The sequence below is a fragment of the Poecilia reticulata genome, chromosome 5 (assembly GCF_904066995.2).
Source record: "Poecilia reticulata chromosome 5, P_reticulata-male-v2, whole genome shotgun sequence".
NCBI lineage: Eukaryota > Metazoa > Chordata > Actinopteri > Cyprinodontiformes > Poeciliidae > Poecilia > Poecilia reticulata.
In genome coordinates, this window is record NC_088834.1 from 26,651,383 (window position 1) to 26,677,603 (window position 26,221).

A 26,221-nucleotide genomic window follows, 5' to 3' on the forward strand; every position below is an offset into this window, starting at 1 on the left:
CTCCCCCTTTGACTGAATGTGTCTCACTGCAGACTCATTGAGATCCAGTCGCATGCATCGGTCTTGAAATAGCAGCAGATGGTTATGAGAAGCCAACAGGCTGGAGCTTTTTGACGGATGCGTCACAGGTCAGGGGAAGAGAAGCTGAGCCGGTAGGTGGTGCTAACGCTCGGTAGGGGGTTGGACGACGGGGGGGTCCGTGCCATCCTGCAGGGTTATATCACCCATCTGAGAGTAGTTACAAGTTTACTGCCCTCCGATTGCACACATATGCATCCATTAACCCTGCGGTGAGTGGGAACAGGTGGGACTCAGACACGTAAAAGCACTCGGCCGGCGTGTGTTTATGCGCAGCGAGCGCGCGCGCTGCGGGAGCACTCTCCTGTCCAAGCAGGAACCCTCTAATGAGAACTGCAGAAGTGCTGAACAGGAAAAAAAAAAAAAAAATGTCCCCCTCAGATTAAAGTCCAGCACTGGCAGAAGACGCAGCTCCTTGTCTCGCAACCAAACAGGCCGACAGGCCACACCAAACTCAATCTGCACGAGCAAGGAGCCATCAGAGACCAGAGAAACATCCGCACATCTGCTGACCATAAAAGCCTCCATTGCTTTTTATTTTTTTCCCCTACGCACGGCCCAAATTAGGCAGCCCGCCGTCCAGGAGACGGAACACAAATACTGGGAAATGGCTTCAAGTTTCCAACGTTGACTCCTCAAATTGCCCAACAGAGCAGCTGTCAGGTGAGGTGGAACGAGCGGGGCGTTCTTAACACGCAAACGAAAGAGCTCCGGTGAGACTGTGTTAACCAAAACAGAGCAGGACTTAAAGCTACAGTGAGCAACTTTTATGAAAAAAAAAAAAAAAAAGTCTTTTACGTATTTGATAAAACTGGCGCAATCTTGTGACAGTTTGTTTTGATTCAGATGATGTGTTTAAAAAAAATCTAGCTACTGCATCTCCTTTTGCTGTCTGAAGAAATGCACCCCTGGTCAAAACTAACCAATCAGAGCCTGGAGGAGGGTCTTAGCGTTGTCAATCAGCTCATGTAAGTGTCGCTAAATGTGCTAATGGTGAAGAAAACCGTTTAGCCGCCATCATCGGTGGCTATGCTAACTAGCCAGAACATTTAGCCAGCTGTGAATGAGCCAGCTGTAGCGTAGCTTTGCTTGACTGACAGCGCTAAGTCCCTCCTCTTTCTGGCTCTTATTGGTTGCTTCTGACCAATCAGTGTATTTCTACAGTTGGCACCGGGAGGAGGCAGAGGAGAGGAGCTTTATAAAAGTTACATACTCCTGATTTAATGCTGATGTGAGCTGGTGAATGTGGCTCCGTGGCAGCAAGACGTGGACAGGTGAGTGAATTATCTCAACGTCGTGCGGTTCTGTACATGACCACTCGGGGAGTGGAGACCAGATGAGGGAGGCTTGCTGCTGTCTCGACTCGGCTGAGTTGTGATCTGGCTTGCTGGGCGCCCACCGACCACGCTCATTGGCTTGTCACTAGTAATCTGCGTCAAACAGTCCCGGCTCCCTCCTTCCCTTCCCTCTGTCCACTCCAGTGAGTCGCTGACCCCGTCGCCCCAGCCTCGCTGTGATCGCTTAAAGCAGTGTTCACAATTTAAACCCATTTAATCACATTTTAATAACCATAAAACGAGACTGGGCGTGAAGATTTTTCTGAAAAAATGTGTGCTTGTTGTTTTTGTTTCTTTTTACTTTACACAGTAAGACTTCAAAATATTTTGCCTTACAAAAATTCTGAAACGTTAGAACCACTAACTTCTATTTATTTTAATAGGATTTTATATCAATCTTTGTCAAATAACTCAAACTCAACCAAACTGTGAAGAGCACATTTTTAAGTCAACCCTCAGATTCTGAATTGGATTAAGCTCTGGACTTTGACAGGGCCATTCTAACACATGAACAGGCTTCGATCTAAACCAGCACACTGCAACTCTTACTCTATGTTAACCGCAGGGACAATGCTTCCAAAGAAAAATTTAAACCTGTTTAAATACTTTTCATTTATTAGTCATGCTTTTCACTTTTGTTATGTCGCAGTAAGTCGGGTCTGAAGCATCCAGCAAGCTTTTTATTCAAAAACTGATTTGGACAGACCCACCTAAAGAAGTAGGCAAATAAAGTTAGGAAACATTTAAGACCCTTTTCAGAATCTACAATATTTTTTCTTTTCTACATGGTTAATTAAAATATTGAATGGAGGTAAAAACAAAGGAATTAAGGATAAAGTTATTTGAACATGGATCTTACAGGGTTGGTATATTTGTCCTGCTGAAAGTGAAAGATTCAAGCCGTTTCCAACAGGTTTTCTTCCGAAAACGGAGTAAGGAAGATGGCTGGTGCTAACAGATATTAGCTCCACATATCTTCCCATTAAAACTTTGAGCTTCCCTGTCCCAGCTGAAGACAAGTGTCATCATGTCGTCCTGTCAGTTTGTGTAGACATCTTCGCATTTTCAGTGGATAGATGAAATGGTAGTCATAGAGACGGTAAAAACCTAGGAGACTGTTTAGATCTGATCCAGCTTTAAACTTCCCCATAACTAGTTTGGAACTTGCTTTTGCTGTATTTCATTTAGGGGTATCAGAGTAGTGAGAGTTAATAAATATGCACACATAAATCTTTAATAAAAAAAAAACACCAAAAAAAACCCCACATTCATCGTTTCCTTCTAAGCAGTAAAGAAAATGAGGAAGAACTGTAAATCCAGGCAAGTGTCTGTCCCGTTGTCGTCCCTGCATGGAGACGTCCACCATGCTGGGTTAAGGACACAAGCAATGACGGCTTGAATAAAACGTGCAGCGTGGAGACGTGCTGTGGGCAGCGCGCTGCTCTCTGAAGGCTCTCCATCTCTTTTGTAGAGACACTGACTCAGATATGAAGGTAAACCTGAGTCCACTTGATTAGATACGCCTCCACATCTACGCAAACGGCTCACACAGCGGATAAAAGAAGCTGTGATTCACCGTTGGGGAAAAAAAAATAGGAAGAAAGAAAGAATACAGAGCGAGGAGGTTTAATTGACTGTTCACCTGTGCATTACAACACAATGCGCAGGCCAGGATTAAGATAGAGTTTTGAACGGACTGTTGCTAACAGCAACAGATGAAAACAGCCGAAGCGAGTGTGCAAACAAACGCTTGTACTGCAGCGGGTCATGACTCCTCACCAAAACCAGACACAAAGGAGACAATGTTGAAACGGTCACAAAATAAAAATACCGGAAGGTGGAAAACTGAGTTCGGAGCATAATTAAGGATTTCTAATAAAGCCGAAGAGTCTAGATAATACACAGAAAGACGGTAAAAACTAAATCATGACAGTATTACAAACAGGTTCCTGAGATTATGGTGTTGCACAATAATGCTAATGTAAAAAAAAAGGTGCAATTATTTTACACTAGAGAAAGTTTGTGTTCACTTTAAATGGCATTAGCCGTTTTGCTAAAACGTTAGCACAAACTGGTGCTATAGTTACGTTCACTGTTTTCTCTTTGACCAGATAAGTGGTCATTAAGTCAGTACTTACAGGCAATATTTTATGCTGTTGTATATTAACGTTATCCTAATTCCTTAATTAGGATAACAAAAATGCTAGACATTTTTTTAAATTCTTTTAAATTCAGAATTAAGCAAACGACATACCGTAATTTCCGCACTATAAGGCGCACCTAAAAACCTTTAATTTCCTCAAAAGCCGACAGTGCGCCTTATAATCCGGTGTGCCTTATATATGGACCAATATTGAGCCACAACAGGTCTAGCAACTACAGTAAGTAGCTGCCGACTTCATTTTCGCCTGTAGAAGAAGAAGCGTGCGGTGCATGCTGGGATAGTTGTCGGAAAGCTGGTTTGTTAATAAAGTTTGACTGACCTATCTACCTACCGACCTGATAATCAGGTCATCTGCAGGTCATTTAGCACCACGTTCTCCACCAACATGCTGTGCGCGAACGGAGAAGGGTGACCATCGTCCGGCCACGCCCCGGGCCAGTTGCGGAAGGCTCTCCTCGCCGACCCAAGTCGGACTGTTTTGTTGACATTCTTTATGTCAACAAAGTGGCTTTAGATATTCATCCGGGGTGCTTCGACTAGGGTTACCAAGGGACCAGCCCTTATACATTTAAAGCCGGGGGGGAAGAGAGACAGAGACTCCGGCGGCAGCGTGTTGGTTGGTCGGTTACCCAGAAAGCAGTTGGGCACAATATCGCAACACCAACACCGTGAGTGAAACAATGACTGGGGCAGCCTACTATATAAAGTACTCGGGGACCACTTCTTTATTATTACACATCCACATTTGTTGAGTACGGAACAAATCGCGTCCCGGGACGGGTGGCAACCCTAACTAGCGTCTATTCTATGCGCCTTATAAAGCGGTGCGCCTTGTATATGAAAAAAGTTTGAAAATAGACCATTCATTGAAGGTGCGCCTTATAATCCGGTGAGCCTTATAGTGCGAAAATACTGTACTTAGTTTGAACCAAAATATTACTAGCTAACAAAAGATGATGGTGCTCTATACTAATGTCAGTGAGTGGTGTTAATTGTTTTACTTGATATTAGAAACCAGTTTGGCTAAAAAATTTAACATTAGCCATTAAGAAGCTAGCATAAGGTAGTGCTAGTTTAGGGGAGCGTCTCGGTCCATCGGTTTGTAGCTAAAGGTGTTTTTAGACAGTATAAGGAGGTTGCTTCTGTTTTTATAATGCCATTAGAAAATAACCTCATCCTTATTTTATGCATTTGTTCGCCAGATAAACCAGACAGACTCAAAGCGGATACAAAGTTATCGCAAAGTCTGCCGGGATTTATCTAAACATCACCTCAAAGCTTTGAGGAACGTATATATAAATTAACAAAATTATTTCTTATCTATTAAAGTAGTTTTGGATTGTTTAAAGTCTTTAGTTCTTTTTTTCACAAGTTTCAAGTTCTTAGACAGCACTTAAATATAATCCATTCAGGTATAAAATGGCACCAGCTATATTAGCATATTTTTACCAACAGCCTGCAGCAGGGAGACAATTACTTCCCATTTATTTAGTTGTAGCCAGAGAAATATTAAAGAAACCTCAACTTGAAAGGCATGAAAGAGATTCATTTTGTCCTAACAAGTTATTTCCTAAATAACAAAGCCTCCACAAAACCGATAGCGACAGTGATTTAAATTCCTGACTGTTATTGCTAATCTCGTTTTAGCTTGATTTGTTTTTGGTTAACCCTCTGTGGTCAAACAGCAGAGATGTTAATAAGTCATTTGGCTTTTTTCTCTCTCTCTCTTAAATCTGTGTCAATATGTTCATCGTTAAAACAAATTCTGTTTGTAATGACATATGAATTAGGATGCAAGAAACTTATTTTGGAATATGAGATGCACAATGGCCCAGTTGTTAGAATGGCTACCAAGATGCCACTTTTTGATGCAGATTTTATATTTGATTAAAACAAAAAGAAAATCTCATTGTGGGATTGTTCTACCACAACAGAACAAGAGTTTATGCGCATCATAACCACCAAATTTCCAACTTGTATTGTAAAGCAATAAATTTGAGAGCGTTACGATAAAACAAAGCGGTGCTCAAAAAGCAAGAAATTTTAGCGAGAGCACTGGCATCGATTTATTTAACAGAGGAGCATAAATTAAGCAGCTTGGCTTCTTCTGAAGGCGATCCGCGGCGCAGCTCAATGCTAACTCGGCGCACACGGCGCGCATAATAAAGTGGATATTGAGTGGATATTTTCTTGATTAAACGCTCGCTTACAAGCAGTCAACATCCACCTACATGCATCAATACTTTTCATTCAGCAACCGGCTCGTAATCCTCTGATGATTTTTTGCCGTCTGGCCTCTGGAGCTCCGGCTAAACAAGGCGAATTAACATAACTCAGCATCTCGGAGACAGTGCAGCCCCGGGCCCATTTAGGATGCAGGTTCTCTTGCCTGTATCCCCTGGTTAGGCTCTGCACATCCTAGTGGAGCCAGGCTGCGGGCCGCTCGGGTCCTTGAGGCTGCTCAGAAGATGTCCTAATCGTCGGTGAGGCGGTCCAGTGTGTAGTTGGCACCAGCCCTGGGGGCACAGCATGATCCCCTCCCCACTACCCACCCCACCGACAACCACCAGACAGTTCCAAGCCAGGGCTCATGAGAGATTGAGACAGCCGGGGGTAATGAAAGACAACAGCCCTGCCTGCCAGACGAACTGCTGGCATGGAAAAGGGCCGGAATGGGAGAGTGTCCATGCCAGCTGTGGCTCTTTGACGTGTTGGACTCTGCTACCTGCTGCATCAGAGTTGTACTTCATTTGAAGACTGTCATTTCTGTTGCAGGCTAACAAGTAAATTTGCTTTTAGTGCAGTGTTAGGGGGCGGGGGAGAAAAACAAAAAGAACACAAATAAAATTGACCAAATCTAAAACGCTGATTTGATTTTTTTCCCCCCCTCTCAGCTCAACTCTCTCAAGCACAACAAACGATGGGCCTGGTAGGTGTGGACTTAAAGTTTTATCATGATAATTTGAGATGCTATTGTGATAATAAGAAAAGTGATAAGAACTATTTACAGCTTATTTTTTTAGGTAACTCTATGGTTCTGACTGCATGGCACAGCAATCATTGCCCCACAAACACAAATATTGCTCTTAAAAAGTCCATTTGTAACAAGCTTCTTTAGCACACCAGACACAAAGAACTGTGATTTTATCACTAAATTGCACACGGACTTCATTTAATCATATTTTCAAATGTATTACTTCTTATCGATAAACCTTTATTGAAAAAAATGAAAGCATAAAAAAAATTGAGGTTGTAAGATGACAAAATCTGAATAAATTGACTTGGTTATAGTGGATTTACTCTTTTGCTTGTCACCCATAACTACGCTGCTCTGATGGAACAGTTTCATCAACAAAATAAAATGTAGGTATTATTAATTTATTGCTGTGTGTCACAGCAAAGGCAAAGTAACGCGGAAAAAACAATAAAAAACTGAATTATAAAACAGACTTGTTGTCATAGCAACTGACTGACAACAGCTCCACTAGCATATCAGGACTCGACACAACAAACCCCCCATGAAAACATTTACCACACAAAAAACCGAACATTTAATCCTTTACGGTATTACGCTTTCAGACTTGATGTTTATTTTGCGGTAATTAATAAGTGATCGTCTGATCACAGCAGTGGTTGATTAGCTAATTTAAACACCTGCTCTGGGTTGCCTTTTTTTGGTTGTTTTTTTTTTTATATATTTTTTTTTAACTTCGCCAAAAATGCATCAAATTCCACAGCACATCTGGTTAGCTAGGTCAAAGTCAAAAGTCAAGCTAGCACAGCTGACCTACTGCCCTCTGCCACGATATTTTTTTAAGTCAACTCTTTTTCTGACCTGTGAAATGTGACGCACTTTGTCTGTGTTATCTAGTTGCTACATGTTGACAATTTTTATTTTACGTGTCACAAGTACATTCAAGACTTAGTGAGTCATGTTGACAAACCTAACAGCTAAAACCAAAGGGTGTCGTCACCATCAGGCAGTTTTCTGACATCTTTAGGGATCTTGCATGGATGAGTGAAATCACGTTGAACACAAGTTCTCCTGTAAGACACTGAAAATGACCTCCGACCTCTGACTCTACGTTTTATCTTATTTTTAATTTCAGGAATTAATCGACACATGTTGTTTGGTTAGCTCGTTCCCCGTGAGGTGTGAAGGATGCGACGTGCAGAGCAAGGAAGAATAATTGGTATATTTCAAAGTCAGAGGTAAGTGACACCAATCTTACCCTTCATCTACCCCCTGATTTCCTCCTCAATGCGAGAGAGAACCTGCTTCTCCTCTTAGTTACCCTATGAATATGCTAATTAGACGCCAGCGTGGCGCTGCAGGATTAGCAGGAGTGTGACAGGATACAGAATATAAATATATGTACTACACAGGCGTTAACCATGTGTTCCCTGTCAACGCAGTGAGTGGGGAATGTTCATGTCTTTGCATGACACACGCTACTTTAGCTGCTCAGAGACCTCTTCCTCTTCCCCCCCCAGCCCCCCGGCCCCCCAGCCCCGCCTCCGGCTTGGTGCACTTAAAGAGCACGTGAGCGCGGAGCGTTCACTCATGTCGACGACCTTCACAGCAGGTGGATGAACTCCCAGGTGTGTCCCAGTTTTAGAGTGAGGATCACAGGCAGGTGGGTATGGCGCCGCGGCTCGATGTGTCCAGATTAATGAGCTTTTTCCTCGCTCACATCAGCTTTGCTTGGGCTTCGGCCCGAGCCAGGCTGGAAACAGGGACAAAGCCCTGGCAGGCGCTCACTAGATTCATTTATATTGTCGCACAAATGTGCCATTCTGTAAAGCCATGCCAGCTCCGTAGAAAAATTTAGATAAGGGAGAGGGATTGATGTATTGTTTATCTTGTTATAAAACCGACTTTGTTTTTTTCCCCCCCACTGCAGATATTAATAATTATTCCATCAACAACAACAACGACAAAACAACCCCCAGGAGTTCCCTGGCCAGGTTTTAACATGAAGAGATACAAACGGGAGTTTTTAGAAAATAAACGTTATGACACTCGCTCCGGGCTGCGTTTGATTGTCCACTTAAATCAGCCAAGTAAGTTACAAGGACGGGACAATCCTGGTACAGGACAGCACATGAATTTACCACCGTCCAGTTTTCATTCCCACGACCAAAAGCCACAGAAAATCCACCCAAGTTCTTTCACGGAGTGTGGAGAAACAGAGAGAGAGAGAGAGAGAGAGAGAGAGAGAGAGAGAGAGAGAGAGAGAGAGAGAGAAAGAGAGACAGAGAGAGAGAGAGAGAGAGGAAGCGAGGACGAAGAGGCAACCGGACCCGGCTTTGGGATAAACAAAAGTTGACCTCTGTGACCTCCCTCATTAGCAGCCCACGGTGGAAGATGGAGCGGGGACGACGAGCGCGGCGGCGGCGTGTGGGTTGGTGAGCGACTACAGAAAGCAGCACATGAGTCGCGGATGAGACAAAGGAGAACGATAAAACGAACCCTCTCGCGACCCCGCAAGCAGAGAGGTGCTGGATTTACGTGGCCATTATCTCGGCTCCCCCGCTCCGCACCGAGGCCGACATTAAATATTCCTCGGCTCATTTTTGTTTGGAGATAAAAACTCAATAAAATATCTGCTGTTAATGGAGGGAATGCCGTTAATGGCTTTATTTGTTTTCCTTATCGATAGTTTTCAGCGAAACTTAAATGAAAGAGTTAAATAAATCTTTAAAAAAAAAAAAGGCTCATTACATATATATGTCATAGCAGTACATTTTACCAGTATAAAAACTGTGGGAACTAACAGTTTCTGTGAACTTTTGGAAAAGTTTGATGTTTTTGGACGGTGAAGCAACAAACTAATTAGGACAGCAAAGAAAAAAAAACAAAAAACACCACAACACCACAGCGATTATTGACCTCCCTGTCCAGTCCGGCGGCCACAGTAACGATGTCTCCCGTTTCGCTGTTGATGGTAAACATGTTGGGGATGGGACTGTGGGGGGTCTGCGAGAGGATCCGGTAGCGGACCATGCCGTTGGCCGTGGTGGAGTCGTCCGAATCCGTGGCCGTCACTTGCATCACAGACGAGCCTGGGGGGGAAAAAAGAGAAATGAGTGAGACACGGGAGGCGACGCGTAACGGACCGCAGCCCCTTACAGATGCACTTCTGAGGTCTTTTTTTTGGTAATAGACCGACATAAAGTAGCGCACAATTGTTAAACCTAATTAAAAGCATAAACAGAAAGTTAGAGTCGTAAATCCGTGGGCAGGGTTTGTGTTCAACCAGCTGAATTAATACTTAATAGAGCCACTTCCTGTGGTGTGCCTCCATAAGCTTTACACAAACAGATTTATTTTTGTCTACTCCTTCATGTAAAATAGTTCAAGCTTAATGAACTCTTGAAGCCGTTTTTGTTTAGAAATCCGTTTCTTGGAGAAAGTTTGTTTTTAATATTCACGCCACTATCTTGATTTGCGTTTCCACCATCATGACGACGCCTCCCTCGCTGGTCTCAGAGGGTCTTCCTGGTTAGACAAAGGTGCAAATAAATCGGAGGTGTTGTCGAGCTGGAAGGTGAGCGCCTGCTTCAGTCTTTGCTTCGCTGGCAACAACTCCGACTTCAGACCTGCATCGGTAAAAGTCATTTCTGCCTGGGTAGTACTCGATGTCAGTGCTAAATATGCTACAGAGTTGTAACATATTTATAGGCTGGAAAAAGGTTTGAGGTTGTCATGTTACATTGTCATTAGTAAATTTGACCTCCGGGCGCAGAAAAAAATTAATTGTGGGGTTCCTCAAGGGTCCATTCTCGGGCCACTTTTGTTTGGCGTCTTTTTCAGTGTTCAACTTTGTATTGCTCACACATAAAAACCTGTGAAGTCCTGTGGACGTAACAGGACAAAATGAAATGTCTGAAGACGAAGTTAGGCCAGTCAAAAAGTTGCCCAAAAAGAAATTGGCGGCATCGCTCTTCACCCCGGCCGCTTCACGCTTGCCAGATAAAAGCTGCAATTAGAAAAAAAATACACAATGTTCCTCTCACTCTTATTTGCACACCTGCATTTCAAACTAAACAAAACGTGGCTTTGTAAGCTCATTATTATTATTATTATTATTATTATTATTATTAATGAATTTGTTGAAAATATCAAAAGGCGACCGCGAGGTGACTCGTTTCGAGCGTCTTGAAACGGGTCCATCAGAGTTCCCAAATTGCTGTGACATTTTCCGTTCCGGATAACAACTTTTTAAGAGAGACGGAGCTGGTTCCAGAACAGAACACAAACACAAAGCCTATTAAATAAGCTCCTATTTTAAGCTGCGCTGCTTATTTGTCCTCTGTACATTTCAAGCTAGGAGCGCAAAGTTTCCACCTCTGCAGAGACCATTTAAGAAATGAGCAGCACTGGGTCTCCCAGCGTTCCCCCCCCCATCCATTATTTCAGCCCTCGGCAGCACTGTGGTTGCCGTTAATGCTTTGATACTCTCTCCCCATTTGTCTTAGCATCACAGATAAACTCTGTCATTTAAGGCAGGCGGCAAAGAGGCAGAGAGACACAGAGAAGGTTTGCCACCGTTTCTCTGCGTGTGCCGACTGGATCTATGTACATCTAAATGCATTTCCAGACACGTCTAAGCATTTGTATGCATGCGTGTGCTTGTTTGTGTCATCTTAGTATGTAGCAGGGTGAAGTGGGGGGAGGAGGGGTCTGAGTCCCAGAGCAGAATTATTGATTTGCACGAGTTTGTCAGCTGGGCTCGCAAATGCAACCAGGCAATTAGGAGCACTTTGTGCTGGAAAGAGGAGAGATCACCTCGCCTCTCTCACAGGGTTCTGTGAAAATGTCACTTTCCATCAGGCGGCCATTTACAGGCTGCTGCTGCTGCTGAGAGGGAAAGGAGTGTCAGTTCACAGGAGGAGGAGAGGGAAGTGGAGAGGCAGATTAAATACAAAAGGAAGGCCGGAAAGTAAAAAGAAGTGATAAAAAAAACACACACACACACAACCCCCCCCAAAAATACCCTTTTAGCTTTAGAAATATTTAGAATTACAACCTACATTGGATTTTTACTGGGATTTTATGTCACAGACCTAGAAAATGGTGGGCAAATGGGAAAAGGGAGGAAAATGATACAGTATTTGAACAATGGTTTACTTCATGAGTGAATGGGTATTTATTCAAATGTTTGTAATTTGACTCCATCCATCTACTCATCAACTTTAACCCACTTCTCTGTCCCTGCTGAAGAAAACCTTCATCCTCACAGCATGATGCCTTCACCGCTGTGAACGCGTCTCTAACGATGAGGTGTTCAGGCTGCTGTGCATTACTCCCGGCCAAAAGAGTGTCCTCATCTGACTACAGCATCATCTTTTACTTCAAAACTACAAACAAAGTTACTTTTGGCTTTCTTTCAACAACAGCTTTAGATTTGCTTTCACAACAGCAGCAGCTGTGTTGAGGACCGGAGCGTTCCTCTGGAGTTAGCCTGGGCCTCCTGTCTGTGTCTCTGATTAATGCCTCCCCTTAGGTAGACAAAGTCTAATGCATAATTAGGTAACTTCTGAATGTAAATGCATATTTATAGTTTTAGAACACTGATTACAAATAAAAGTTGCACTTTTGAGATTGGTATCAACAGATTTTCAGTGTTAAAATGACGACATGTTCCCGTAAATTCTGCCAAATAGTGTTAATGTTTGCAGCTGCACCTAAAAACGTGGAAAAAGTCCAATGGCTGTTTCTACGTTTTGCAATGTGTTTTAAAAGTAACGAAAGGAGAAGGAAGAAAGTTGTACGTTATATTAATTTTAGAATTTCTAAGTTTTTCTTAGAAATTCTGAAACTCATTTAATCTTTAAGTAAGGCACGTGTGTCAAACTCAAGGCCTGTGGGCCACCTGCAGCCCGCCCTAAAGTTTGATGTGGCCCAGACGGACACATAAATAGAACCTTGAAAATATATGCTGTATGTATGCTTTAATAATATTTTATCAATCACAGTTTTTAACGGAAGAGGATTAGGACCACGGAGAAAACAAATCTGAATCTTTTTCTTGCAGTTTTGACATTTTTTCTCAGAATTTTGACTTGTGTTTTTTTTTTTTTTGAGAATTTACCAGAATTATTCAGACTCAAAAGTACGAATTCTGAAGGAAAAAAAAAGGTGAAAATTCTTTGAAAAACGTCAGATTTGTGACTATTTTTCTCAAAATTAAAGCCAAATTCTTTTTTTTTTTCCCCAGCGGCCACAATCTTTTCCCATAGTTTTTATATCTATTCTGCCAAATCACATTAAAGTGAAATGATGTTCGGTATTATTTAACTTTAAGAAGAAGTAATCACCGAGTGCAGAGGCGATAATTTATTCACGTTTTAGAGGTTTGTTAATGAATTGTATCAACACATTTCACCAGAAACGGCCCTCTGAGGATATTCACAATCTTGATCTGGCCCAAAATAAAAATAAGTTTGACACCCCCTGAAGTAAGGCACACAAAAATCAGCCGAAACCATCAGCGCTGATTAAGTTAGCTGTGTCACATCAATAGCAATCAAAGTCAATCACCAAAAAAAAAATCACACCGGAACGCCCAAGTCCCGTCTCACTCCACGACCTTTCAAATCAACCGGCGGGAAAAGATGCAGAGCAGCCGGCGGACTTGTCGCAGACTCCCCGGCTCCCTGCGGGTCTGAGTGCTTAGCTGGGGTCTCACTTCCTGTAATTGGGTTTCGGTGGCACCATCATTCCCTGCGACAGCCCGTGCGGACAGGATAATTGTGGCCTCAAATTCTATTTCAAACTTCATTAAGTTTCAAAGCAGGATTTGTCACTTTGACCAGCGAGCAAAGAAAGGAGGTCCGAGGGAAGGAGGGAAAAAAGGAAAACAATTACAGAACATGGGGCTGTGTCGATATATAATGAAGCTCTTCCAGTCCTGTGGGTCAGCATGGGGAGACGTGAACGTGTGTGTGTGTGTGAGGGGGCGGGATGAGGTGGACCACATGTTGGTGCCGCTGCCCTTCGTTTCGACAAAGAGGATGCTGGGATGCGATAATAGGCCGCTCTCAGGTCCACGAGAGGCAAACACCGCGCATGTAAGGGTAAACTGAGCCTGCTTAATTCCGATTCAATTTGAGCACTAATTCCAAATCCTAATTGCTTTTCCACCAAAACTGCTGGACCAGAAAATTTGTCGCCGTTCGTACATTGTTGGCCGTTTTGCACACGCGACTTCTGATCATCAGCGAAGTCTCACCGCCGTCGAAATTCTAATCAGTCTGAGTCAACATCTGCCCCCGAATTATGGAGAAGATGTAGAAGAAAGTGGATATAAATAGAAAGAACGAATTGGGAGATAGACTGGTTGTAAGACAAAAAAGAAAAAAAAAGAAAAAAAAAATCAGTGGAGGAAATTGCATAGAGGGGGAAAGAAAGTGAAGAAAGGTCATAGTATGGAGAGGGTTTATAAGGACCATTAAAAGGAGAAGTGCAAGGGGAAGTCAGGGAGTGAGAGGGCATGGGAACGAGAGCATGAGTGGATAATGCTTCTCATCAGTGGGGAGAAGATAAAAGGTTTCTCTTGGAGCAAAAAGAATGACCGTGTTCCCAGGAATAGGAGGGAAACGAGGTAAAGGTTGAGAGGTAAGGAAAGGCAGAAGGAACGGCTAAAACCCGAAACATCCCGGTGGAAGAGATAAGGAGGACATCGCTTTTCCACACCTGAGAGCCTGATGAGTTCTTCTGCAACAAGGCAGAGGTGAGACTGGTGCAAATCATCTTTTTGAGATTTTTTTTTTTTTTTACTTCTTGTCGAAGCATATCTCTCAAAAAGGAACATGTCGAGTTCTGTTCTAGACTAAAAGATGGGCGGCTGAACAATAGGCAGGAACACACTCACCGACCGATTCACCACATTCAGCTATTCAGGTGTAACAAAACTAGCAAACCGGTCAATGAAATGGCAGCAGCTCGTCACATTTAGCTTTCTATATGTGGCAGAAAGACGGCACTCAACATTATAATGGGGTGAAAAAAGAGGATTTAAGTGGCTGTGCACATGAATGTTGGTCTTCCAGAACCTGATGATCCATAGGGCTTTTAACACATGGCCTCATCGAAAGAATTTAACTAACTAGCCCTAACCAACAGCACCGCGCAGTAAAACTGAGGCTAAAGTATGCACAGGTCCACCAACAGTAGGCAGAACTGGAAAAATGTTGCCTATTACTCTGTAGTTCATAATATGATGTGTTGTGGCCTGAACAGTCAGTTTCCCCTTTGTCTCATTTAGAGAGCTCTGTTTGTTTGAATCAGTCTGAGTTGATTTCTGTTACTTTGACCTCTTTTATGAGCCCAATATTTACCCAAGTTTTCATTATTTACCCAAGTTTCTGTTTTGGGTTAAGAAGAAAAACACTATTCTTTTTCAATTTAAGCCTGTGCTTGACTCTCCTTTTACTGCTCGGCTCATCACAACATATTTAAGGAAAACCTACATTTCGTTTTTATGAATTTAAGACTTTGTAAGGCTCAAATTTGAGATACATGCATTTAAGACTTTTTAAGGATGCACAGACAGCCTGTAATGTCTACAGCAGGACGAGATCTGTTTTCAAACTTCAAAATCCAAAGGAGCGGCACCACATCTTGTGGAGTCTTCACCAAACAGAATATTTCATGGTGCATCCTCATCATACTAACATACAGTACAAGTATGTTTTGTTGTGGTTCTGCTCATTAAACAAGCATCTGCTCTACCTCAAGTCCTACGCCAAAGCCTTCCCTGCTGTTTCCGCTTACTTTCATCGACCTAAGTCGATAAATCCACTGAAATCAAAGTCAATGGCAAATCTATCACTCCCGGATCATTAAACGACACTAATTTTGGGTTTTATTTTTTTAAATAAGCTATACAGCAAAGTAAGGTCTGGACGGGGAAAAGACGTGTCACGATCTGGAATGACTTCTTCTCAAACTTCCCTGAAGTTAGAATTATGATAAAATACACATCAACATTTCTGTCTGCAGGTCTGTCTGGGTTAAAAAAAAAACAAACAAAAAAAACATGTTATGGGTAACTGCAGGCAGCAGAGGCTCGCAGATGCGCATATACTGCCTGAATCTCAACGAGGTGCTGTCAGGGTGGATGAACCGGCTCCTGACAGGAGGCTGGCTCAAAACGGGGGGGTGGGGAATCAGGGGGGAAAGAAAAACAGTCGACATTATACCCAGAATCTGTTAAAGGCTCAGGGGCATCAGACTATTTACAGCTAGCTGCCATCCCCACTGGCAGGGAATGTTGTCAGAGAAAAAGCCAGTCGTACAATATAAAATTAACCTGGACAATTCCAAGATTTTTTGGCAGCGGCATGAAAAGAATATTGCCACAGAATAAGTGCCAATTAGACAAAAACTTTTTTTTTTTGCTTAATCAAGTGGAGAAGAGCATATAAGTTTCTGACAGGTTGTCAATACAAAATAATAAGACGGACCAGATGAAAGGGCTACGTGGTAAAGTAAAATTAATTTTGGCAAGAGGAAGAAAATAAGCACACACACACACAGAAAAAAAAACAAACTAAAAACATAATTTATACTCTGGCAAATGTGCAATAAAAATTCATCCAACCCTGATGAGATCTTTTGAGAGGCAGGAGAGCGGAGACGAGAGCTCTCGTCTTTTCAGCGGCTATTATTACGTTTCCTGAGTGATCGGGCAGCAAGCGGACATCTCTAAATATATCAGCTCACACGAGCTGCTGAAACGCGTCGCCAAGAGGAATCCTGAGTGACCACTTGTGACGGCGTCTCAGCGGCCCGTTCATCGTGCAAATAAACACGGAGCCCATCTCACGCAGTCGGCTGGCCGACAAACACGATCAATATTCTTGGTCTGTGAGACATTCTACATCGGTTTCAGAATTTCATTAAGAGTTAAACTACTGGGCAAATGATGTAAATCTCTACGACAAGATGCAGATTTGTGGATTTCTTTTGACGCCTGATTTTTCACTAATCGTGATTTTTTTTTTGTTTGTTTGTGCTGAACAACACGTATTCCTCTGAATGTGCGGTAAGGAAGGGAATAATCATCAGGTCTCGTTTCCTCTTCAATGCATGCTGTGTGCTCCTTCTGATGTTATCTGAACAGTGCATGTTAAATTGGGATCAAGGCTGAAAGATCCAGTGTTTTTTGTTGTGTCGCCACACGCTAGGTCTGGACAAGATGGCCGAAAACCGTATCACGATATAAGGGATTCATATCAGTCGATACTGATAATTATTTATTATCAGTTTTTGGTTTTAAATATCTGAAATACTGCCAAACTGGAGGCCTGGCACTTCTTGTTTTATCCACAGTTTTCACTCCATGATGTTTTTTTTAATTTTTTTTATTTTTAAGGAGTTACAACGAAAGGTGGAAAAAGCTGCTCAATGGTTTGCTACTGCGTAACAAAAGAGTGAGTTCAATGATGCTAACCACGTTGGTTAGCTAGCCGTGGGAGGTTGAATGGCTGAAGTCTTTCCTCTTCCTACATCCCCCAGAATGCTCTGCAGTTCTGGATCAGTGAAGTTATTGAATATTCTGACCTATTTTCTATTAATACTGATCAAGTGTCTATCGTGAGGAATATTCTTGTGGATTTATTGCTCAGCCCTACAACATGGTACAGTGATGCTTCTTATTATGTCACCAAGTTTCATTTATGTATTTATTTTTTTCCAAATGTAAAGATCAATTTGCCATCTGGAAATGAAATTTCAAGGCTCTAAGAGTCTTGAAGAAGTCAGATAATTACTCCGAAATAAGCAGAAAGTTACTAAGGGAACATGTGCAGCACGATCAGTTGTTTGTGAATCCAAAAAATCAAAATAAAAAATAAAAAATGATGTCATTGCCATTTCTGTGTTAAAAACAGAAATCCATAACATTGTCTGATTTGTTAAGAAATTCAAAAGAGAACTTCATAAGTAGATGCAGTCTTTTAGCTCCGATGCTTTTGATTAATAGGAAAATCCAGTTTGTTTTTTGTTGTTTTTTTTGTCAGTACTTGACCCACCAATCCACAATCAGGTCTGACCGGTTGATTGTTGCATCTCTAAAAGCTTAACGGTGATTCAGAGTTCAGTGTCGGCGCGCATCTTCGAACAAAACCCAGACACATCAATGCTTTTCAGTTTGTAGTTTCCGTTCTGAATGAGACTCAGAAGCTGAATGATAAACTCCCCCCCCAAAAACCAGCCTTTATTCAACATAAAAAAAGAGAGATGCAGCGTACACAATAAATCCAAGGACGTTTGGGCATAATTCCCTCTACCTTGAATCTCAAAGCTCCAGAAGTTCTGCAACCTGCTGAAAAGAAAGTTCAGCTCAGCCGCTCCCGTTCTGTGTTACCCGGGTCGACACGGCCTCACGCTCCTCTCTCAAAGACAACCATCACGGTCTTTCATATTAAAAACACGCCATTACCTGACAATTTATAAAATGAGCAGGTTGTTTAAATGGTAGAGCTACACAAAATATCAAATCACAAAGGTCACGATATAATTTCACCTTTCTCAATGGAGTGCTTAGTAGCTGTACTTTGATGGATATCATATTTCAAATGTCGTGCATTCATCTTCTACCTGGAAATTACATGCGTGGAAAAACTGGTTGGCAACCATTATAAAGACACCAACCCCCCAGCCCCCCTCCCCACAGACCTCCCCCCCGAAAAATCCAATATAACCTTTCATTACAGCAACATAATCTCACAGGGACAAATTTTAACAAACCAACCATTAAAGTGCATTCATTCACAGATGGAAAAACTAACACATTTAGCTAATAATGTCGAATTTTTAATAACTCTTTTTCTAAAAATCCTCAACAATTATTCATACACAAAAAAAAATCCCTTTCAAAAAATATTATTACTACTTCAATCTTTAATTTAGACTCTTTAGATGCTACTTTTCAGCATTTTAAAGGCTCCTCATGTCCACTCAGGAGTACAATGGAGGAACTCTGATGCCGTGAGTTTGCTTCTCCTCTCTGCGAACGATAAATGAGTCCAGTTCATTGTGAACGTTTTGAAACAAAGGCAAGTCTCCCCTCTAAGGTTGCTGGGATGTTTAAAGATTCATCTTTCTGTTTACTGAAGCCACATGAAGAGTTAAAGAGGTTCAAACGCCGACCTACAGTCAAAATGCGTCTGACAATAAGGTAAGGAGAGCAGCGGCACCGATAAATGTGCCAACGGTGATTTAAAAATTCACACGTTTGTCAGGGGCTGCAGCAGATTTGACTTGATTTGTAGTTGGCTTCACATTGGGTTGGATTCAAACTGCTTAATCTTTTTCAATCTAAACACCAAAACTGCAGCTCCTTTAAGGTTTCAAAACTATGCAGGCAAATAAAATGGGTTCCGTTAAATCAGCAGTACAGTATTTTCCTGCCACATAGTGCCATTTTATAGCACAATCAAGTAACTAATCAATCAAGTATCAAGTTGTTCAAAAGAATTGCTGCATATATCTAATATAACTTAAAATAAATGTGCGCCTCTGTCTCTTTAAAAGCTCCTGCTTTCTGAAACTCCGCCTTCAGGAAGTCGTCACAACATGGCTCCACTATTAACCCTTTAACAACGTTTTTACCAGCTTTGCATTGAGCATATGAGCTGAGCAGATTCTCAGTTCCACCAGGTGTTTGCTAATTGCCGCTGGCTAGTCTGAAGGAGCCGAGTGGGGGACTGGGAGGACGGCTGGTCTGTGAGGCGGAAACCGCAGCTCCGAGGAGGAGCTTTATCGCTCGGCAACACCCCGGGTATGTTTGTGATGAGGGAATAAAATTACAATAAAAAGTTGATTTTACATAACACTGCCGCTTTAAGATGTTTCAAACATTCAGCTTGCTCTCCAGCCCCCCTGTCCCTGCTTCATTCAGCGCTAAAAATCGTGAGGTTGGGTTACCTTGCGATTCAGAATTGACTTTAGCAGTGAGTGAACATGGCTCTCTTTTCCTCTCTGCATTGGCCTCTTGCCCGACTACAGCTGGAGTTGGCTTTTCACGCCGGATCGCCCGGGCAGCGCGCCGTCTGTAAAACACGGGATGAAGTATTGTTCTGGCCTCGGCGCCGGCAGCTGTGGTTTTCACCGATTTTCTTCCCATCGGAGCGCAGCCCACATAGTGCCAGACATGGGAAATAATAATCACGTCCTGCTCTGTCTCAACAACTCCGAGGTTCGTGTTGTGTTTGTGAGAGAAACAGACAGGATGGTGAAATTGTGTTTTTGTTTTTTTTTGGCTTACCGGGTCTTGACATGCTGCTTACAGCATGGTTTTTGTAGCAAAAAAAATAAAAATTCTGTGTCTTCCTTTGGAAAACGTCTCTTGTGTAAGTTGTGTTTCAACTAAAGGATTTAGGTAGATGGCCTCTCATTTTTGGAAGCAACAAGCAGCAAAAATCTACATTTACACAAAATCTACAGTAGAAAACTTTGCTGTGAGGGATCTGCAATGACAGACGAGTGGGATTAAACAACGTGACAAAGAATAATGTCTGAAATTCAATACTCCACATAATTTTGCGTCCTTATCCAGACTTTGAAAATAATGAAACTAAATTCCTATCTCGTCCAGATCGCGTAGGAACTCTGGTTTTAAAAGGCCTCAAGTGTCCTAATTAAGATCTCTGAGTGTCTGAATGGGATTTCTCCTCAGTCCAGTTCGACCGTTCATCCTGCTAGTGTTGTGTTAGCGCTGCGTCTGCACAGGAGTTCACTGATTATCAAGCTTCATCTCGTGTTAGAAACTCGATTGTTCCCCACGTAGCTCTCAGACTGCGGGTTTGTAGATGGATTTTAGAGTTTCTATAAGTTTATTAAAAGAAACATCATTTAGTTATCAAGTTAGTTTCCAGGTTGAAAACCTCTCTTTTTGATAGAGCGCACAGTAGGAGTGGCTTCGGTGTGACGGACTACTTTTTCTCACTCTGTTAATTTACAATTCTGCATTATAAGTGCATTATATAAATTGCTGTGAATACTGGGGATTTTTTTCTCGTCTATAAGGGCCCCAATCGAACAGAGTCTACTGGACCATCAGGTGTGAAAACACCCGTATGTTCTGTGTCATAGACCAAACCACTGCTCTTAAACCCCTCGGCCAGCCTGAACAGATCAGATTCCTCCTATCGATTACAAACAGTTGTTTCGTTCCACTGTCACCATATTCTTGCTCAACAGGAAGAATTGCAAAGATGACCTGATGAGACAGGCGTTGTACAGTAAACATGAATTTGTTGCATCATGTTACAGGTTAATTGGAATGCTATTGATTGATTTTAAATATTTTTATCCGATTAGACTAAACCGACGTTAATAAATGAAATCCCTTGGTTTTGCACAGCACCCTGAGATGACGCCTATTGTGAATTTGCACTGTGCACTAAATAAACTGACTTGACTTGACTGTAAGTCAGACAAATAGCAGAAATTATTTAGAAAACACCCCGGTGCTTCCACGTCTGCTGTTTACACCCATCACTTCGCCTCTCCGCGCCGAAAGCAGCCTTTAATTAACCCTTCCCCCCAGGCCAGGCTGAGATAAAAAGTCCGCTAAATCTCACTGGAAGTGTCGGGAGAGAGAAGCAGAGATGCACTCCCTCTGAACCCCCTCTTGGGAATCAAGCGGGAGCTGCTTGGTTTTTGATCTGCTGCTCTTACTTTTGAGAGAGATGCTCCAACCTTCTCTCAGACTCGGGTTGGAAGTGGGAGGTAAGAGCGACGGAACGATGCTCCAGATGCTCGGAGCCTCAAACGCAGCGTTATCTCTAGAGAAATCCCGCCGTCCATACGGATCCGTATCTGAGGCCACGTCATACGATTTCAAAGACTCGTCTTGGTGACCCTGTGTGGCAGAGCACTGGGTTTCACAGAGTGTGTGAGCTTGTTCCAGTTGCGTGTTGGTGCTCGTTAGTTGTAACCCATTAACATTAACAGCAGACCAACACTCCTGGTTCTTTATCTTGTTCACAAAGCTAATCCTCTTAGTTTTAGACACAGTTTTCATTTATCCCTCATTGGCAGCTAAATTCAGTAAAAACCTGATTTTTATTAGTCATGTTTATTTGTTGCTTAGCAGCGCGGGGTGTGTGGGGGTCCGGTGGCAGAATATGCCAAATGGCGCGGTTTCAAACCGGTTCGTCCTGATGGTGCGATCCCATCGTCGCCTGTGGAACGTCTGGTCATGTCGATAAGCGCGATCCGCTGGACGTTTCCCCTTTGATGGCGTTCTCACGGTGCTGGATATGAGAATGAGTCGTAATGCTGTACTGAACCTTTTGATATCCGGGGTGTTTAGATGCTGAAATCGATACACACACGGCTCAACATGTTTAATGTGAGTGACATTTATGTACAGCAGAAGAAAAAATGCCGTGGATCTTTTTAGGGATCAGAGGCTACGTTGTTATTTGTTGTCTTTCGTGTAATTAATCATCTTAAACACAAGTTGTAAAACTTCTAAACATGTGGAGCAAGAAAGAAATAAAATCTAATTCTTTGTTTGGCTCCAGCTTTATTTTAGGATTATATGCAGCTCTTCTGTTATTTTAGAAGATGAAAAATAAAAATTTGGGTCTTGGAAAATAATTGTGTAATTTAAAGCAGTCAGTGTTGACCAACGTTGTTATTGTGATCTGGTGACCGTGTGTGGGAAAAGTCTAAAAATAGTGAAAATAGAAGGATAAATGTCGTCTATAAATGCTTGTGCCAAATGATTTAACTTGTAATAATCAGTGAAAAGAAATCAGTTTAGAAAGGGAAGTCATAAAATTAATTAAATATAAATCAAAACCAAACATTTTTTTTCTTTTGCGTCTTGGCAGAGTCGTTTCAAAACTAAATTTGGGTTTTTGTTTAATTTTTTCCAGACACTCTGGATTTCTACTAAAACACACACACTGGACACACATAAAACACACATATGGACTTTAATATCGACGGTACAAATAATCCCTAAATGATTGTATGTTTTTCTCTAATTAAGTACATTTTTGCTCTTAATTCAGAAATGAGAGGTTTGTTCACACCTACTTGAAGGTTGTTTTTTTTTTCAAAAAGTACCTTTAATCAGATAAACGACATATCATAACACATATTCTACTTTACTTTACATTACTATGTTTATCTTTTATAAAAAGTTAAGTCGCTTCAGCTTCTACATGATAACTTCATGATCTCTGCCTCCCGTTTCTTGTTTAATTACCATTAATAAAGGACATGATCCACTAAGAAAATATTAAATAAATAAAAACATAAAAAAACAAAGAAGCTGGTGTTTAGTTCCTATTTTGAAGTTTTGAACCACTATGTACATCTATAAAAAGAAACAATATAGAAATAAAGCATTATTTTAGCTTACACTGACTCCATATGGTTTATGTCATCTTATGACTGAATTAATGACAAATTTTCCTAATATTTTTTGGCAGAATGAATTATTTAGGTTTGAAACAGGTGGCTGAATTTAAACATCGAGTTGTAATACTCTCACCTGGAGGAGAACAACGTCGTCTAGCTGAGTGAACATCTTCAGGCATAAATGGAAATGTTGACACGGTAAACAGGTTTTTCTGCTTTTTCCTCATAATGTTTTGTCTTTTTATTCTTTATTTGCGGTTTTGCATGAAACACAAGCTGTGAATATTTCCTTCAGTAAATATTCCATGATATGTACTTTAACTTTTCGGTACTTTAACTTCTCACCAAAAACGGTGAGCAGGACTGGAAATATGAAGCATGACTTTAAATTCATAATGTGTCAGCAAGGAAGAAAAGGTGATATAGTTTAGTAAATGAATTAATGCCAATTGTCAATCTTTAATAATACCAATTAAACTTCAACAAATATTTAACTTATTCTGATATTTAAAAAAACAACATCTGTTTTGCAGGTTGAATAGTAGCTGCTTTGCTTTTTTAAGTATTTGGTAAGTTTCATTGCACTAAATAGAAAAACATGCTAGCTAGAATCAGTGGACGTGAAGGACAAAGCGTGTTTTCCTGTCCGTCTGCTGTCCCCTCGGTGAACTGGTGACCTGTCCAGGACGCGCCTCGACTCTCGCCTCTTCAATCGGCTGCAGCCTCCGGAGACTCTAAGCTGGATTAAACGGGCAACGGAGAGGAGCAAGTGAGGAGTTTCTTTAGCGAACGACAGGAATGGATTTCAATATTTCTCCACGCATTTTAATTAAAACATGTTGGTATTCAAAGAGAATTTTAGCGAGTCGTGATGCCGCCACGACGTCAAGAGCTGTAATTACGCTACGGCTGATGTAACAACATGGAAAAGGAAGAGCTCCAGTAAGGGCTTTGGATTGGGACGGGCCAATCAGAAGTCTCACGTAGCCTGAAGGCAACACTGAGACCTCCGGGAATCTGCGACAGACCTTCTCTGAGCGGAAACACGCAACGCAGTCAGACAAACTCACACGAGTTCGGATTTTGTTTGTAAAACTCTCAGAGCAAATCTTACAAAAACTACAACGAACCCCAAAGAATTATTCAAACAGTTTTGAGCGAAGTCGTCAAGAGCCGTGCGAAATGTTGAATAATTGTGCGTTAGAGATTAAGTCGTATTCTTTGACGCTTCAGGCGTGAGGATGTGTGGTTCCCTACTGGCGGATAATAGTGTCCATCAGCGTTGATGTAAACGCCTTGAGCACAACGCAGGTCGCCAGAGGTGAGAGGAGGTTTAGACTGCAGAGGTTTCATGTTCTCTGAAGACTGGATGAACGTGAATCTGTGAAGATCCTTTGTTGCTGAAAATGTCGCATTTAATGAACAAATTTGTGTCGTAATTACTAAAAAACAGCAAGATCTGCAGTGGAAAGAGAACATGTATAATAATAGAAAAGAAGCAGACGACTTGATGAATAAACAATGATAGGTTAAAGAAAGAGGAGTCGTCAATGAGCCAATCAAATATTTGGATTACGGCTGATATTTAAATCACTATCAAGATAACAAATTTTGCAGGACGATAAAGTTATTGCGATAAATGATAACATTGTTTTGAGATGATTTTCAAGTCACAAAATGGTTATGGTCTTATGATGCAAACAGACATAGTCAGAGATCAACAAACCTCTGATGACTATTTAACTCTGGACACAGATTACATTTTAGATATCTAAAATAAACAAAATAACAGCAACAACAAATAAAATGAATTATGAAATCTCTGAAGTGACCTTCAAAACAATGTCTAGTTGAGACCAATTAACCAGACTGAAGACTTATATCATCCAGTTTCTTTCCGTACAAAGAAAGAGAAAAGGAAGAAACTATTAATCATCAAAATGGAAATTACTGATCTCGTTTCAATTTATCACGCAATTAATTGATTTATGGCGAGAGACGTAATAGATCATCTGTCCAACCTTCAAGAGGAGCCATAAATCCCTGTTTTTTTTAACACTTGTAAACTCCATTCCATGGGAGGCCAAAAGTGAAACATTTGTTACACCTGCTGCTGTTCACTCGTCCCTCTGCTCTGTATCAAACGAGGCTGTGAAGGAAACGACACAAAAGCCCCAGAAGAAGACGCTGAGTGCAGCTTCCTTCCTTCTGCACAAAATGTAACCAAAAATCAGATTTCAGCGGTTTGAGGAATTATCTTCGGTCTTTGATAAAAGACCAGGAGGCATTTGTCCTGCTAGAGCCAGCCTCTTGTGTTTTTTTTTTTGTATTTGCCCAGAATTCCCTGCGCTATAGTTAGCTTCCTGCTTCTGGAGCGGCCTCCCGTCCGCTTGGCATCCACATACGCATTGATACTGCCAGAGTTCACTTCATCTTGTGTTTTTTTAGTCCGCGTCAGAGTTCGACAACTCCCCAAACGAACCGGACTTTCCAGTTTGATCATCGCAAAGCTGAACCCTTAAACCTCAGGAAGCCTCACAATCTTCCAGTCTTCTTTGTTGGATTTTTCCAACGGTTTAGATGTGGAGTCAATTCTCTGTCAAGGAAGGAAGAGTTAAATACCCCCCCCCCCCAAAAAAAAACAAGTCAGATCTAAAATTATTAATGTACTTCGGCTCGGGCTCGTGTCTCAGATGTGGCCGGGTTCTTTAACTGCAGGGAATGAATCAGAGCCTGAGGCTATGAAAACCAGCTCCGGCATAAATCTGAGGCAATTAACTCCAGGTACAAACCAGGTACGTTTATGATGAGTAAAATCTTTAACTGGCAAGGGACATATTAAAGAATCAAACAGCCTAGAAATAAATAAATAAATAAATAAAAAATAAAAGTAAGCCTCTCTGAGACTCAACTGGAGATGAATCACGATCACTTCTTGTTTTCTTCAGCTAAAAAGGCAATTAGGCAAACACATTGTCTTTCTCTTTCTTCCTTTCTTTAATTAAAATTCAGCACTTCAGGGAACAATGACCGTGTAAAAAAAAAAAAAAGAAAAAGGGAGACAAAAAGGGCTGAACTCCTCACTTATGCTATTCTCTTTTTGACACGACACTCACAACACCTAACAAAGTGCGCTCCGCAAACAAATAGTACATGGCAGAGGCTGCTCAATGAAAGGGAAGAGCAATTACTCCGCTCATAGCGGGAAGCGTTTCTCGCTAATAAGAGCAGCCGATTTCATTCTGCTCA

General features: G+C 41.7%; 1 protein-coding gene across 3 annotated transcripts in view; it reads right to left on the reverse strand.

The window, feature by feature from the left end:
• The window catches only part of LOC103465092 (cadherin-4-like), a 321,198-nt gene that overhangs the window by 38,413 nt on the left and 256,564 nt on the right, over positions 1-26,221 (reverse strand). For all 3 annotated transcript variants that reach the window (XM_008409644.3, XM_008409643.3, XM_008409645.3), the window contains one exon: positions 9,473-9,645. In XM_008409644.3, coding sequence (XP_008407866.1) covers positions 9,473-9,645 — 173 coding nt within the window. The remainder of the gene's footprint in view (positions 1-9,472; positions 9,646-26,221) is intronic.